The 17,239-nt window shown below is 34.4% G+C and overlaps 1 protein-coding gene across 1 annotated transcript in view; it reads right to left on the bottom strand.

Annotated features, from left to right (window-relative positions):
* Positions 1 to 17,239, bottom strand: part of LOC120525420 (dihydroxyacetone phosphate acyltransferase-like) — a 38,078-nt gene that overhangs the window by 9,909 nt on the left and 10,930 nt on the right. Inside the window, exons 6-13 of the mRNA XM_039747679.1 lie at positions 14,699 to 14,826; positions 13,793 to 13,868; positions 9,225 to 9,376; positions 8,603 to 8,733; positions 6,023 to 6,246; positions 3,582 to 3,827; positions 1,638 to 1,717; positions 73 to 213 (exon numbers count right to left, since the gene is read on the bottom strand). Coding sequence (XP_039603613.1) covers positions 73 to 213; positions 1,638 to 1,717; positions 3,582 to 3,827; positions 6,023 to 6,246; positions 8,603 to 8,733; positions 9,225 to 9,376; positions 13,793 to 13,868; positions 14,699 to 14,826 — 1,178 coding nt within the window. The remainder of the gene's footprint in view (positions 1 to 72; positions 214 to 1,637; positions 1,718 to 3,581; positions 3,828 to 6,022; positions 6,247 to 8,602; positions 8,734 to 9,224; positions 9,377 to 13,792; positions 13,869 to 14,698; positions 14,827 to 17,239) is intronic.

Genomic DNA, 17,239 nt, shown 5'->3' with positions numbered 1-17,239 from the left:
TATTGCTCTCGTTTATTTTTATTTGATCATTGAAACATGTTTGCATTACCAGACATATATTGTAGAACATACCTGATAACCCTCCAAGAAAGGCTGAAATATAGAAAGTATAAAGAAGATAACAAGGGGACCTGTTTCCGTCAGCTCAATGTTCTGCTTTGATATTTGAACAGCATCCCACTCACTGAGGTGATGGCATGCTTCTTCAAAATCCTAAGACAAAAATAAACAGACTTTGTGTAAACTAATGACATTTAAAAACATGTTTTAGAGCTATCTAAAAAGTTACAGTACCGAAATCACTTCCCCCCTATCTATTATCTGATCTTGTTTAATTCAAATGTTGGATCAGGGAGCTAGAAGCTATCTGTTTAATTATTCTTAGCTAGTAATTATCATTGTACATCTGGAAATGTTGTAGCTTTGTAATGTTTACAAGTGACATGAGGAAAAATTAAATATATCCATAATGATTAATGTAAATTTTTGCTGGTATAGCATATATTATCATTAATTCTTTATCCCCTTTTTCTTTCTCTACACACATCTACAATAACTCATCTGTAAAAATGCTGAAGTTTGTCAATGACACTGTCTTAATCAGCCTAATTACAGAAGGAATGAAGTGCCATATTAGATTGAGGTGGACCGCCGGGGCAGTAGGTGTGTCCTTAACCATATGGACCTGAATACACTAAAAATGGTGGAAATTGTTGTGGAGACACCACCTAACACCCTAACACTCACATTCCTGGTTATAAATAGTGTCACCATTAAAAGGGGGGAATTACTTAAATTTCTTGCTCCTCACTTTCTGACTTCTATCAAAATCCTTTGATGTATGTATTGTTGTTTTGTTTTATATTGTACATTGCACTGTTGGTTATCATTTTCTCTTTTTTTATATCTGTGGTTGTAACTCCAAGATGCATTTCTTGCAACTATTGTATGTTTACTGGCAATAAAGTTCAGTTCAATTGATCAAAATGGCATTGACTGCTTGTTAAGCACTGTATTTTAAAAATGATTGTGCATTTCTTTGATTCAGGATAATTTAATATTACTTTGTCCTGTGTAGCAAATGAGTTTCATTAAATACATTTAATCAAATTCAGTTTATTTTTTATAGCACGTTTCACTGAGTACAGACTCCAAAGTATTTATTGCTAGCACTGAGAATGTCATTTAACCAGCATCACGTGCAATTATTAAAAAAAAGAAAAATTAAAAATATTGTTCTGTTGATTAGTATTTATAAAACTCTTGGATAATGGTATTGGAAAGGAAATAATACATTAGTGCTTGTGATTTTAATTTAATGTTGCCACTGAAGAAGGTTTTACTTAAGAACTGCAGCAATAACCACTGTTTAGAAGGCTGTTCCCAGTTAAAGGCAGATTTAGTGTATAAGCAGAAAGCCCATTTTTCCTACAAAATAAGGCATAACAGGAATATAGGTTTAGTCCAATCATATACAGAAAGGAACTAAGACTCAACAGCAAGGGGATTTGGCATTTTACAAGCAAAACCAAACTATTCTAAAGAAGTGTGACTAAAAAGCAAATGACGACCTAAGATTATACAGTAGTTGATTTTTATAAAACAAGTTTGGTGAACATCATCTTAAATATTATTACCTGCTTGGTATTTCCTGGTAGAAAGACAAATTCACTGGAAAAAAGATCTTGCAGAAAACTATAGCAGATGAAAATCTCTTCTAGAAAAACATAAAAACTTAATGTGACTAGATCTGTTAATCCACTGGGTTCTGCCTAGCTTTATGGCTTGCTTACTGGCCCAACTGTGACACCTCATAACTTGTACCTTATTTAAAAGCAGAAAATAATCCTGTACTTTACAGGTTGGCATTGGGGGGAATGAACTGTAGTGTTAGTGATGGTCCTCTCTTTGTTTCTGTAGTGTTTTGATTTTTTTTCTTCATAACTCATACTGAACTGAGCCAATGGCGTACAGTATTATTTCTTAACTAGTAATGCCATTAAATATACTTGTTGAATTATCACAAAAGGAAAATTTCTTTCAGAACATGATACTTACGGAACTGGCTCTGGTGCCCAATAACTCTATTATGTTAAAAAGGCTACACAGGAAATGGAGGGATGGATATTTGTGTGAAAACAGCTCCTAACCCTAACCCTAATTCTGATGTCCAATTTAAGTTTAATTTGCTTTGATGAGGTTTTATTTTTATTCCATTGTATTATGTGATTCATGGTGGGTGGGTCCCGTGACCGCAATTGTCATGGTAATTACATCAAGGTAGGGTATACTGTAAATATGATGATAACATCAGCATTTGCTATCCCAATATTCCTATTTTGAATTTCAAAGACATTGTTTATCTTTTGTACAGTAAGATTTATTTTTAAGTAGGCCCATGTGCTAGATTTGGTTATGACTTTTGTTTTTGACTCTTGATTCAAATCTGATCCTTCTATTTTTTGGTTGCCAGTTATTATCACAATCCTTTTTTTGACCCCTGCCAGTCCCAATTTTATTTTTAATCTACTGGGCTTGTTGCTTGCTGAACAAATACTTCTTGGACATTTCATGTACTGTGTATGATCGACGTCATACTTTACTCATATTTACAGGTAACACATAATAACGTCAAAGGTATGACAGCTGCAGTCATGTGATCATAACTAATGTGTTGCATAAACAACGTTCTACCCAAAGTCTGAAGGGATCATTCTCAAAGCCACTGCACTTGTAACTGTACCCCAATGCTTTGAATTACATTCTTGTGTGCTTTTTAAAGCACCTTCTTGTATTAAACTAAGTTTCTTTTTTACAGTCAATATACACTGAAATTTTTAATATTACTTTATAAACATTGTCAAGAACAAAAAAGAAAATCATATTCCTATAATTTAACCAAAAATAATAAGCTCTCCTGCTGAATATATTTACCCACTAAAGGACTTTTTTAATTAGCAATTAATTTGAATATTATTTTGTAATTCAGAAAAAGTGTTCAAATGCATGGTTGTAAGTAAGTTCCAAGGGGTGACATGACAGAGGACATGTCACAGCAATCACATCAATATTATACCATCCACAGTACAATAAAACATAGTGTTTTATACAGATTATGTAACCAAAATCCTGCCTAAAATCATATTCCTATAATTTAACCAAAAATAATAAGCTCTCCTGCTGAATATATTTACCCACTAAAGGACTTTTTTAATTAGCAATTAATTTGAATATTATTTTGTAATTCAGAAAAAGTAGATAAAAATGTGTTCAAATGCATGGTTGTAAGTAAGTTCCAAGGGGTGACATGACAGAGGACATGTCACAGCAATCACATCAATATTATACCATCCACAGTACAATAAAACACAGTGTTTTATACAGATTATGTAACCAAAATCCTGCCTAAAAGATGATAAATATACTAATTTATTCTTATAAAGCATACTACCACTTTCACACTTATTGCACTGTATACTACTGCAAATGCCATATACTATAGTATATAGTAGATACACTAGAGTTAGTATTTTTTAATTTAATAAATTACCAAATATATCTTTGACTTTTGTCTGCATTACCTTTTTGAGTCTTGCTTGTAAAACTTAAAGCCATTGCTGCCAAAGTTGGACGCACCAAGATATGAAGAATTTGGTTTCTGTACATACTGCATGTGAGCACAGTGACAGCATACTGGATCAGACGTTTATCAGTGCTGCTATCAACCTGCTGCTCCTGAACCAGTATAGTTTTTCCATTATCAATTTTGACAATGTTGCGATGTAAAGAAATACTGCTGACTACCACTGCTTCTGGAGACATGTGATCTAAAAATAAAAACAGTTTAAGAATAGGTGTAGGGTTCATAAATATTGAGATTTTTTTTTTATCATTTTTCATGTTGAGTTAACATTCTCTTCCAATGTCTAATTTTGTCAGGCACTCTGGTTCTTTCTACATCTTAAAGTCATGCACAAGAAGCAATTCTATATTGGTCCAATATACATCACTGCATTTGATTGTTTGAACATATATGGACTGCTATTCCATTTTCTATCCAATGCTAAGAGATAGGCTTTAGTGTCCCATGGCACACTAATTGTAAAATTGAGTTTAGAAAATGTAAAGATGAACATGTGACCTTACATTCTATGCTTTCTTTTAAGAAGTAATCTAGTAGGGTGGCACAATGACATAGAAGCATCCTGAGCTTGGATCTCACTCATGTGTGAACTCTTTATTTTCTTTACATGTCCATGTGTTTGTTTTTTTTGCAGGTTCTTGAAACACACGCAGGTTATGCTAATTGGCAATTCCAAACTTATGTTACTTATGTGGGTGTGTGGCACCTGGAATTGACTTGCACCCCTACAAATCTGCTTTATACTTTGTGCCCAAGGCTGCCAGATAGTCTCCAGGCCACACTCTGATAAAGTTGTTTTCTGGTGTATGTCATATACTCTGTATTGTGATGTGGCATGCTTTATATTAACAAGCTACACATTTGCTAAAAGTAATCTCATTTCTAATAATATATTCTTATAGTATTATTTCCAGCAAATTTATTAAATTCATTAGGAAACATATGAACCTCCAGTTGTCAAATAAAGGTGGTTCACATAGAGGAAGCTGAGCTTTACCATTTTGGCAAGACAGTGTTTTGTTTTTACCATGAAAAAACACTTCACCTCTCCGTCTCTCTTGTTCTTATGCTTGCATTCTGTATCCTGTGTTAAGCACCTTCCGTGAGGTGCCTGATGACTAGCTGCTGCTGTTCATTTTCATTCTTCTTATTACAGACTTCTTTTTCAAGGTCAATAATCAATAAACACAATAGTTACACTTGATTGTGAAATAGATCCTGGAGGATTACCAATAGATGGGCTAGCAATGATTGGGATTCTATTTCAATAAACTTTTCTGCCCACAAGTAAAATGCTCCGCAGATGCCGTTGCTTCTCTTTCTGCTATGTCACTTTGTTGATTGTTTGATTTTTCCGAGGCTGCTGTGACCTACATTTTTCTGACCTTCTAAAGAGTATCAGGTCATAAGCTTTCGATTCAGACTAACATCAAGGTTCTATTCTCAGTAGTATGTGAGTACCTGTAGGTTGCGATGCCACATGCGCTTGGTGCACAGCCGATGTCACAGTTGTCATTCTTCTTCCTTCTATAACGTACTCAGCCTCAACAATTTGATTCATGCTCAGTAGATGTCACTGCTCTTCTTTTTTAATGTGCTATGTCACCCTTATTATGGTGTTCTATGTCATGTTACCTGCCTCTGATTTGCTTGATGCTCAGCACATGTCATTGGTCTTCTCTTTCTTTCCACCATGTTATTTTGTTGTCTATCAATCTGCCGTAAGAAACTCATGACTGCAGGTCAGTTTCCCAAGTTTGCCACCTCCTTAATTTTTTTGCAATACCAGTATGTATTAGGTCATAAACTTTCAATCAAGACCAAGATCAAGGCTCTAGCTCAAGTACTTTGCATGACAGACAGACAGAAAGACTTTAGGATTTTAGATAGATACAATTCAAAACTCCAAATTGTATCAGAAGACTCAATATTAAACACCTAACCTCATCTTATAGATCCTTATGTGAAATATGGGTAAAAAAGCAATTCCAAGTTAGTCCTGAATATAATCTGATCAATCTGGAAATAAAATTTTTCTGAATAAATGTAGTAAAGTGTTTCAGTTTAATGCGACACACAACATTTAGGCGGAGTGGTGGCTCTGAGGCTAGGGATCTGCACTGGCAATCGGAAGGTTGCCGGTTTGAATCCCGTAAATGCCAAAAATGGGGCTCTGCTCTGTTGGGTCCTTGAGCAAGGCCCTTAATCTGCAATTGCTGAGTGCTTTGAGTAGTGAGAAAAGTGCTATATAAATGCAAAGAATTATTTTTATTAACATTGAAATGACCAAACTGAACAAGTTCTAGGAGGAAGTGGCTAGCACAGTTTTATATATTGTTAAATCTCTTTGCCTTAAATTTAATTATGCAATTAACTCACCAGGCCAGTCAATACAGGCCCCACAGGACAGTACATAATATCGCAGCCTGAGTGTCTGCTGTATCAGATGTTGTAACTCAATACCAGATAAGTTCTGCATCAGGATGGTGGCAACTAGTACAAAAGGGCTGATGACCATGTTTTCTTCCTGGAGATGTATCATTCGGCATCCTGTATGATGAAGAAAGGCTTTGATTTCCTGACTAGGTCTATGTGGGATATGCCTAGAAAAGAAAGATCCAAGAGACTGCTTTAAAGTGTTAAAAAATACACTGCACTTACAACACATAAACCCTGTGACATTTTTATTGTGACTTGTTCAAGGGTTGCTTACATTTAGAAGATATACATCCATCTGTTTTCTTAACCCACTTATCTAGGATAAGGTCACAGGGAAGCTAGACTCTGGACAGGGTGTATAGCCACACAAACACACACACACACTCACATACACATTGGGACAAATTTAACAATGTCATTTCACCTTAGCTACATGTCTTTGGACTGTGTAAGGAAACCAAGAACCTGGAGGAAACTAATGTGGACACAGAGAGAACATGCATAGTCACTGTATGAAGCATGTGTGACAATAAAATACAAAAAACAGTCCCCAGATCAGAACCACACAACAATAAAATTGCTAAAAAAAATAAATTTACCTCTTCTGCAATATTTTGTTTTTATATTTCTATTCTATGCATTTTATAGCTCACTGGAAAAAATTCACTGTTAGGAAACAATATTCATGTTTCTCTTAGTATTTATCAAAATATCTAAAGAACATTGATATTTTAAGTTATTAAAGAAAATGCATATATTAAAATTATATTTTCAAAAGTCAGTATATCTCTAAAATCTATTTTTACATTGTCATCATTAACTTGTGAAATTTAAACTAATTCAGTGTATTCTACTAGGAAAAGCAGAAGTCAGAACCTAACCCTAAACTCAATTTCAACATGCAAACCTCTACGTGGATAATAACGGGTCACACCATTTAAACATGCAAACACAGAAAACTGCTGTCACTCAATCAGTACTTGTGTTCTTAAACACAAGAGAAGAAACAGAGAAGTTTAGCTAAAGGTTTGGTGAGACAAATGTAGTATTTAGGATTCAGAAGGAATAAGAATCTGTATCCTACTGCATCCATTTAATTGCCAGCTAAGCCACATCTATCTCCAATTTGAATTACTCAACATGTTAGTGTTTGAATATATATTTAATTTTTTTCATTTTGTGTAGACTTGTATATATTTGTGAATTGTTTGGATGTTGTGTCTGAAGTTGCTGTTTATCAATGTTATGTTCATATTAATGCACAATTCATTTGTTCTTGACTTTTTCATGCACCACTGTGCTAGCAGAGAAGAAGAAATTGGGAATCTGTAGAGGTAAATGTTTATATTAAAATATATTTTATTTAAATATAGTGTCTCTAGGTAGAACCAGGAGCTGCATTACAGATAAATGATATTTTCAAATGGTAACCAAAGCCATTTCTTTTGGCACTTCAGCTACTCGTGAAAAGTGTTTACATTTTCCAACATGGATAAAACAGTGAAGAATGAGTGAAAGTAGCAATGAAAAGCACTTAAGTGAAAAGTAAGGTTGACAACAAATAATGCTTGCATTTGGATTATATTTAACTATTATCATTTTTAATTTGTCTGTCATCATTATGTTTGAGCCTAGAATGTGCTTTGTTGATTCACAGACAAAAAATGTATTTGTCTTTAAAAATAATAGTAATTGAAATAATTAATTACTCAATCACTGCTGATCACTATTCAATTTTCCTTTTTAGATCAAGAACAAAACTGATGGTTAAGTCATGGACATGTTACATAACCTTCAGGCTGCCCACCTTTTATATGGGACTGTCATGGGACTGTCATGTGTGTATTATCTTAATAACTTAATAATAACAGATTATTTGTGTAATAATAAATCATATTAAATTTCTGGAATAGATTATCTAGTAATGTCATAGGTTTGGTGTTTAAAATAATGCACTTTCCGGTTATTAGTTATTTGTTGACTCTTTACTTCTTCATTACACTGTAAAAAGTGTGACTAAATTTTTTTTAAATTTTGCAACTTAAAAATCTATCAGATAAACAGTTTCTAATTTATTGTAATGATAAATGTTAGGATGTGGGACCATAAACACGGTATGTGTCTAGGATGGTAAAATAAGCTGTACTGGAGCTTTTCCTACATGTAATTTAAGAGCCACTGGGCATGGCTGTCATGTTGCTTGTCTTCAGTGTGTTCTTAACCTCCCAGTATTGAAACAACCAAGTAGAAATCGAAGTTTTGTAAATACTGTCTGAATCTTCTTCTGTGAAGAATTTATATGTGAACGAACTCTTCATTAATAGTATTGATATCAACCAGAATATTCAGGCACAGATGACCAAAGGTACAGAAAAATGCTATGATAAACAATATTTCCTGAGGAAAAATTGTTCCCAATTAGCTACACGTGTTATGTATAAAATTTAAAATTTAGCAAGTGGTTCATAAGAACAACATCACCACTCTATAATGTTAGTTTTAAAATTCAAATTACAGTACCTGTGATCTAAATTATATTGACTAAGATTTACATCTCCTTGAACCAAAGCCTTGAGGGAAACTGGTTCACCAAGATGGATGGAGGATGTGCCAAAATCTTGTCCAAGTATTTTTCTTGCTTTAAAAAGAGACTGAAAGATAAAAACAAAATTAATCTATGTCTCCTTCTGTGTATATATTTTCAGAATATCCACAAAAATACAACCAAAATTGGATTTACAAGTCATAATAAACAAACACAACACCTTGCTCTCTTAATCAAGTCTTATTAAGTTATAGTTTACCTCTCCCTGTCACATTTACACTTCTCTCTTTATTCTGCTGCTTAGTGTTTGTTTCCTTATATAAGCTGTTGTGCTCATAGCCCATTAAGTTCCACTGTTAGTCTTAAAATAAAATTATGTTGACCACATACAATGGAATAAACAGTTCATACATTACAAGAAAATAAATTATTGCACAGGCCTAAAAGTGGTCTTAAGAGATCATTATGCTATTATTATTATTCTTACTGTTGATATAATTTGTGTTATAATTTGTGTTAAACTACAGTAGATAAATTTGTTAATTATTGTGACATTTCTCTCAGTTTTGTAATGCTTTTAAACATTATGCAACCTACCCACATACTCTCTTTAATTTTTGGAAATCCCAAAAGCTCATGTGCATGCAAGGTTTCATCTACCAGTCTTTCATAGGTGATGCTGATTGGAACTAATGTGACATCAGCAACTTCTTTCTTTAAGAAAGCATCTGTTACAATGTTAAGAAGTCCTGAAAAGTACAAATTGAAAATGCAATCACATAAATGTCCTTAGTAACTTGGATGATTTTTAATGCACTGCAGAATGTATTCTAAAAAAATAACAAACAAGAATACTTTTTAGCAAAATGATGAGACTCTACAGCAAAATGAAAAATTTAAAAAAATAAATAAGTAATGATATAAATATAATATAAGTAATGATATAAATATTCGTTTCTTATTGTTAAAAATAAGCTATGATACTGTCATATTCCTAACAGGTTTACATAATGCAGATGTGATGATATTTTTTTCTCCATATGTAATACAGGAGATTGGATTTCAGTGGGCTTGAAATTTTGAATTTTAGATTTACACATTCCAAGGATCCCTGAACCTGAACTAACCATTTTGGTGTAATGTCTGTGTTTGGATATCAATATGCATAACTTTCAAAAGAATCAACTAATCACAAACAAAACTTGCACTTGTAAGTTACCGGGACCCTGATACTTAACAATACCAGCTCATGGAAACATATTTTTACCAAATACAAAGTTCATTTTTTTTACAGCTCTTTACCTTAAAATTGCACTTTTCCAAAATATATTTCCAATAAAAATGGTTGAAAATGAAAAGGTGTACAAATTTAATTCAAAATATGTTTGATGTTTCTAGTCATTTCTGGCATCATCATTGTATCCTAACCGGGGAGAAAAGGTCTTGCCATCTACGGCACAGTGACTTTATTTTCCTAAAAAGTGTTTCAAATAAGATTGGTCATAAATAAACATGCTGTATCTGTAATTATTAATTGAACTCTTTTGTTGAACTTCTTATTCACCTTTGAGCAATAAAAAAAATAATTTAACTGGTGAGAATACCTGATGAGATACACTGTAGTATCCCATCCATCTTCAGTCTACCATTTTTAACTAAAATTTACAAGCATTTACTATCATCAACTAAGAAATGATGTTGGTTTTGTTAAATATAAATTTGGAAAATGGAAAACAGATGCAATACTAATCAAAGTATTTGTAATTTTTTGGTTGTTTTATTTTAGTATATGGACTCATTAGAATTTCCCTCTATGGAAAGTAAGGCTTTCATTTTAGCTGTCTGGTTGCACACTCAGCTTAATTGAATCTCTTAACTACCAAAAAGACAAGTTTGTAGGTGTAAAACTGCTGAAAACATTCCTCTCAGTATGCAGGAATTTCTAACATTTGCTTCCTTAACAACTGATAAATGAATATTGATCAAAATAGGATAAATCTCTTGCCATTATCTTGCAGAATGTTATACACATGTTCTTAGCCTGATCAGCAAGGAGACTAATCACAAACTAACCTTTGCAAGCTTTTATGAACAGATGTATTACTACCAAAAAGTTTGGATTTATGTGTATTCAGGAAACCAATGGGAAACATCCTCTTCCCCAAAGGGAATTATAGTGTTGAAACATCAGAGACAGCAAATAGCTTATAATCAAGCCCATTCTCACTAAGAAAATTAAGTTGTACAATGAAACATAGCCCGTATATAAAAGCAACACATTCTGTTAGGTAGGGTTAGTTGATCACGGACACTCAGCAGATGTATTTTCAATGAGGATCATAATGTGAGACCTCTTAAGACTGTAACTGCAGTACAAACAGACACTGCAAGGTGCAAGAAAGCCGAAACAGCTAGACAAAAGAACACAACCTGGCTTTCATGAGACAGAAGCCCTTCAGGACAAAACCTCACCTTGAGGTGACAAGAAAAAGACAAATATAAGCGTCATTACTTCTTTGTATGTGTCGCTCTGTGGCTAACACTGTTGTTACTTTGAAAATAGGGTCAAAGCCATTAAATATATACTAGTGCTCAAAAGTATGGAATTGATCATTTTCATGATTTGGATAGGAACTTATACTTTTTTTATCAAGGTACAATTACACAGGTTTAAAAATATAGCCATGACCTTACTAACTATTTGAAAGGACTGATTTATACTTTATTATTTACATGTGTTTGCAAAAACCCATTTTCAGCAGCCATTACACCATTTCAGCAGCCATTACTCCAGTGTTCTAATGGTAAACTCTCTTAGTTCATCCTTAATAAATCAGGTTTAAATTTTACTTATAGTAAACATTTTAATTGTGTTACCACAGCTGAAACCTTTCATTCTGTTAAAAAAGTCATTTTTATTCCTTGGGTTGAAATATACCAGCATTCCTATTGTAAAATTCTAGATTCTAAAATGGCCAAAATGGAACTGCTTTGTCAAGAAACACATCAGTCTCTTGTTGTTTTGTGAAATGAAGGTTATTCCATGCATCAGTTGGCCAAGAATCTGAAGTTTTCATGCAAAGGTGTATTTTACTGTCTTGAGAGAAGACAGCAAAAAGAAAACTGCACAAGTACATCAGAGTCTGTAACTGGCACCTTACAGATCCTCAGTTGGCTGCTTCCTTAAACAGTACATACCAAAGGCAAATGTCACAAATAGAAACATAAAGTGAGAAAACCTTCAGATGAACCCTCTTATAAAGTTGCTTAAGTATAGTTCATTCATCAGCACCATTACCAGTTCTACAGGATACACCAACCATTAGTCACATTAAGTAAATTATTAAAACTCAGCCTCAGCAGCCTTTGTTATGTCATTTATGTCTGATAATTTCATTAGCTAATCACTCTACATGAACATACACATACATTTAGGTCCATAAATATTTGGATAGAGACAACTTTTTTCTAATTTTGGTTCTGTACATTACCACAATGAATTTTAAATGAAACAACTCAGATGCAGTTGAAGTGAAGACTTTCAGCTTTAATTCAGTGGGTTGAACAAAACAATTGCATAAAAATGTGAGGCAACTAAAGCATTTTTTAACACAACCCCTTCATTTCAGGGGCTCAAAAGTAATTGGACAATTGACTCAAAGGCTATTTCATGGGCAGGTGTGGGCAAGTCCGTCATTATGTCATTATCAATTAATCAGATAAAAGGCCTGGAGTTGATTTGAGGTGTGGTGCTTGCATGTAGAAGATTTTGCTGTGAACAGACAACATGCGGTCAAAGGAACTCTCTATGCAGGTGAAAGAAGCCATCCTTAAGCTGCGAAAACAGAAAAAACCCATCCAAGAAATTGCTACAATATTACGAGTGGCAAAATCTACAGTTTGGTACATCCTGAGAAAGAAAGCAAGCACTGGTGAACTCAAAAAAAGACCTGGACATCCACGGAAGACAACAGTGGTGGATGATCGCAGAATCATTTCCATGGTGAAGAGAAACCCCTTCACAACAGCCAACCAAGTGAACAACACTCTCCAGGGGGTAGGCGTATCGATATCCAAGTCTACCATAAAAGAAGACTGCATGAACGTAAATACAGAGGGTGCACTGCAAGGTGCAAGCCACTCATAAGCCTCAAGAATAGAAAGGCTAGATTGGACTTTGCTAAAGAACATCTAAAAAAGCCAGCACAGTTCTGGAAGAACATTCTTTGGACATATGAAACCAAGATCAACCTCTACCAGAATGATGGCAAGAAAAAGTATGGAGAAGGCGTGGAACAGCTCATTATCCAAAGCATACCACATCATCTGTAAAACACGGTGGAGGCAGTGTGATGGCTTGGGCGTGCATGGCTGCCAGTGGCACTGGGACACTAGTGTTTATTGATGATGTGACACAGGACAGAAGCAGCCGAATGAATTCTGAGGTGTTCAGAGACATACTGTCTGCTCAAATCCAGCTAAATGCAGTCAAATTGATTGGGCGGTGTTTCATGATACAGATGGACAATGACCCAAAACATACAGCCAAAGCAACCCAGGGGTTAATTAAAGCAAAGAAGTGGAAAATTCTTGAATGGCCAAGTCAGTCACCTGATCTTAACCCAACTGAGCATGCATTTCACTTGTTGAAGACTAAACTTGGACAGAAAGGCCCACAAACAAACAGCAACTGAAAGCCGCTGCAGTAAAGGCCTGGCAGAGCATTAAAAAGGAGGAAACCCAGCATCTGGTGATGTCCATGAGTTCAAGACTTCAGGCTGTCATTGCCAGCAAAGGGTTTTCAACCAAGTATTAGAAATGAACATTTTATTTCCAGTTATTTAATTTGTCCAGTTACCTTTGAGCCCCAGAAATGAAGAAATTGTGTTAAAAAAATGCTTTAGTTGCCTCACATTTTTATGCAATCTTTTTTTTCAACCCACTGAATTAAAGCTGAAAGTCTGCACTTCAACTGCATCTGAGTTGTTTCCTTTAAAATTCATTGTGGGAATGTATAGAACCAAAATTAGAAAAAAGTTGTCTCTGTCCAAATATTTACGGACAGTTTAAATACATATTAGGATTAAAACTTAAAAAATATCTATCTTAAATGCATATGAGGATTAAACTGTCTTCCTATCATTATTGAGTACTATAATACTCACCTAATTTTGGCAAAAGTGATTTAAAACTGCGGCTTTTCGACCCTTCTACGTAGAACTCAATTGGTGCATATCCCATCTAGAGATAATGAAAAAATATATATATTTCAGTGTCTAAAACAGTCAAAGATGAGCAAAAAAATTCTCAAAGACAAGGAATAGTTAGATCTTCACATTCATCCATCCATTCAGCTTATATCATCTTGGTAAGGAGCCAGGGCCTATCTTAGTAGCATCAGGCACAAGGCAGGAACAAAATTACTTGTATGCCTTGTATGCCACATATATAAACAAAGAGTTTATGAATTCTTAGCTAAAAGTATTTTTCATTATTGAATGCCGAATTATACCCATCCATGTGACCACTGAATGAAACAGGACACTGCTCACTAGTATGTTGAAGAAAGGTGTAGAAAACAAAGGAAGAAAAGGAAATAAGCAACAGAACTAAATTCATAAAAGTGCACAAAAAATATATATTTATGTAAAGTGATTGCCCCTGTTCCCCCCCTTAAAGGATGGTAACATATTTCACTATTTACATCCACGCAAGAGCCCATACAGTACAGCCCACAAATCCTAGAAGAGATGTTTCTGAGGAAGTACTGTACTTGAAATCTCCAATTAAAATAGGTTCCAGGGTTCAACTTCAAGTTGCAGGTTTTGCTTTAAACTGTGCGCTGCTGAAGTATTCCCTTTCTGGAGGGTGAGGGTGGCGGGGGGTCAATAAGGTCATTAGACCCACTAACTTCAGACACATCCTGCCCTTGCACCTGCACACTTTTTCAATAAAGAATCAAATACAAAGGGCCTCTAACCTGTATCCTTGGGGTACAACTTACTTTTACATTCATATTAATTTTTAATGTTTGTCATAGATTTCCATCTCAAAGAGCAAATGATAATTACCCGCAACATTGTTTTAATATATTCTGATAGCACTGCCCAGTATAGCTTGTTGGTTCCAATTTCACGCCGAATGTAGAATGCACCAGACCGTCGTAAGATTGTACTTAGTATTTTTATTCCTAGAAGACCTGGAAATGCAATAATAAAGAATTATTCTAACATGACTACCCCCAGATACAATGATACAAGCTAGGAACATAAGCTTATTAACTTCTTGATCAGGAATCTGACTAAAATTTAACTAATAATAACTAATACCAATTCTAACAATGAAAACACACCCAAAGTGGCAACACAATGAAATCACAGTCATGAAATAAAAGACAAAGAGTACAATGTAGAATGAATCAGAAACAAAAAAAAATAACAACAAAATATTCATAACAAAACCATGCTGCCACACAACTGAAAAACTGACACCATCTTCTTCAATTAATTAATTGATTGGTAACAAATGATATTGTCCCCTAGAAAATGAAAAACTTTTAAGAGATCAAAATTTGTAAAGTATTTCTCAGTTAAGTTGAAGATAATCATCCTCAATTACTGACAAACAAACCACCTTTATTTTATATAGTCCTCTGTATAATAAACACCAACCCATAGTGCTTTACACACACAGCTCTGTATTACAATGGTTTCAATAATATTTTTAAAATTCAAGCACCAACAGAAAACGTGACAAGATAATGCAGTGAATCAGAGATGACAACAGAACCGGTAGTAATTTGCTTTAGAATCTACCCACTTAAAAACTAGACGGTGTTGAGTTTTCTAGCTAAATAATTAGAAGTAAGACAACCATACATTCTAAAAAGAAAATAAAATATGAATATGAAAACAGTGAACGCACACTATGAAAACAAAATGATATCAACGTATTGTTAAAAAAAATGGATAGAGGAAGTAAAACAGACAAGAACATTCTAACCTGCTATTTTCATGCCATGCTTTCTTTATTATTTTTATAATCATTCTGCTAACTGTAATTTGCCATTTTGCAAACATAGTCTCAAAACGTTATACTCTAATAGAGAGATAAGTACACAGATACTTTAGTATAATGACAACACATGTTTTATACTGTATACCTAGAAAATCTGTCTTGCATGATCTCTGTGATATGATGGTGTAGTAGTTACTACTGCTGCTTTACAGCTACTGGGTCTAAGAAGACTTCTTTGTGTTCCCTCTGTGTCGTTCTGTTTTTCTCCAGTTAAATGGATTTTCTTATCTCATCTAAAAGGTTAAATGTTGAAATGTTAAAGATCCAGTGTGAGTCGCATCTATTTGGTACAAGCTGACTGCTGATTTTTTAATTACTTTCTAAACTGGCTTCCAGTGAAAGAGCTTGAGAACATGTGCAATAATGTCTCCTATTCAGGACAGATTACTGCCATATATTCAGTGCTGTAGGGATAGGCACCTGACCCTCATGACCCTGATATGGTTTAAGAATAGTTGTGGCCAAAAGTTTTGAGAATGACACAAATATTGGTTTTCACAATGTTTGCTGCTTAAATGTTTTTAGATCTTTTTGTCAGATGTTTCTATGGTATGCTGAAGTATAATTACAAGCACTTCATAAGTTTCAAAGGCTTTTATTAACAATTACATTAAGTTTATGCAAAGAGTAAATTCTTTGCAGTGTTAGCCCTTCTTTCAAAACCTCTCCAATTTGCTCTGGTATGCTGTCAATCAACTTCTGGGCCAAATCCTGACCAATGGCAGCCCATTCTTGCACAAATCAATCAATCAATCAATCAACATTTATTTATATAGCACATTTACATACAAAAAATGTAGCTCAAAGTGCTTTACAAAAGGAATAGAAAAATAGAAGACACAATAAAAAATAAACATAAGTCAACATTAATTAACATAGAATAAATAAGGTCCGATGGCCAGGGTGGACAGAAAAAACAAAAAAAACTCCAAAAGCTGGATAAAAAAAATAAAATCTGTAGGGGTTCCAGACCACGAGACTGCCCAGTCCCCTCTGGACAATCTACCTAACATAAATAATGCTTGGAGTTCATCAGAATTTGTGGGTTTTTGTTTGTCCACCTTTTGTGGATTGACAACAAGTTCTCAATTGAATTAACGTCTGGGGAGTTTCCTAGCCATGGACCCAAATATTTGATTTTTTGTTCCCCAAGTCACTTAGGTATCACTTTGCCTTATGGGATGGTGCTTCATCATGCTGGAAAAGGCATTGTTCATCACCAAAGTGTTCTTGGATGGTTGAGAAAAGTTGCTCTTGGAGGATGTTTTGGTACCATTCTTTATTCATGGTTGTGTTCTGAGGCAAAATTGTGAGTGAACCCACTCCTTTGGCTGAGAAGCAACCCCACACATGAATGGTCTCAGGATGCTTTGATGACACAGGACTGATGGTAGCGCTCAACTTTTCTTCTATGGACAATCTTTTTTCTGGATGCCCCAAACAATCGGAAAGGTGATTCATCAGAGAAAATGACTCTACCCCAGTCCTCAGCAGTATTATCCCTGTACCTTTTGCAGAATAACAGTCTGTCTGTC

Source organism: Polypterus senegalus, chromosome 3, assembly GCF_016835505.1.
Source record: "Polypterus senegalus isolate Bchr_013 chromosome 3, ASM1683550v1, whole genome shotgun sequence".
Classification (NCBI taxonomy): Eukaryota; Metazoa; Chordata; class Cladistia; order Polypteriformes; family Polypteridae; genus Polypterus; species Polypterus senegalus.
This window is presented reverse-complemented; position numbering and strand designations above follow the sequence as displayed.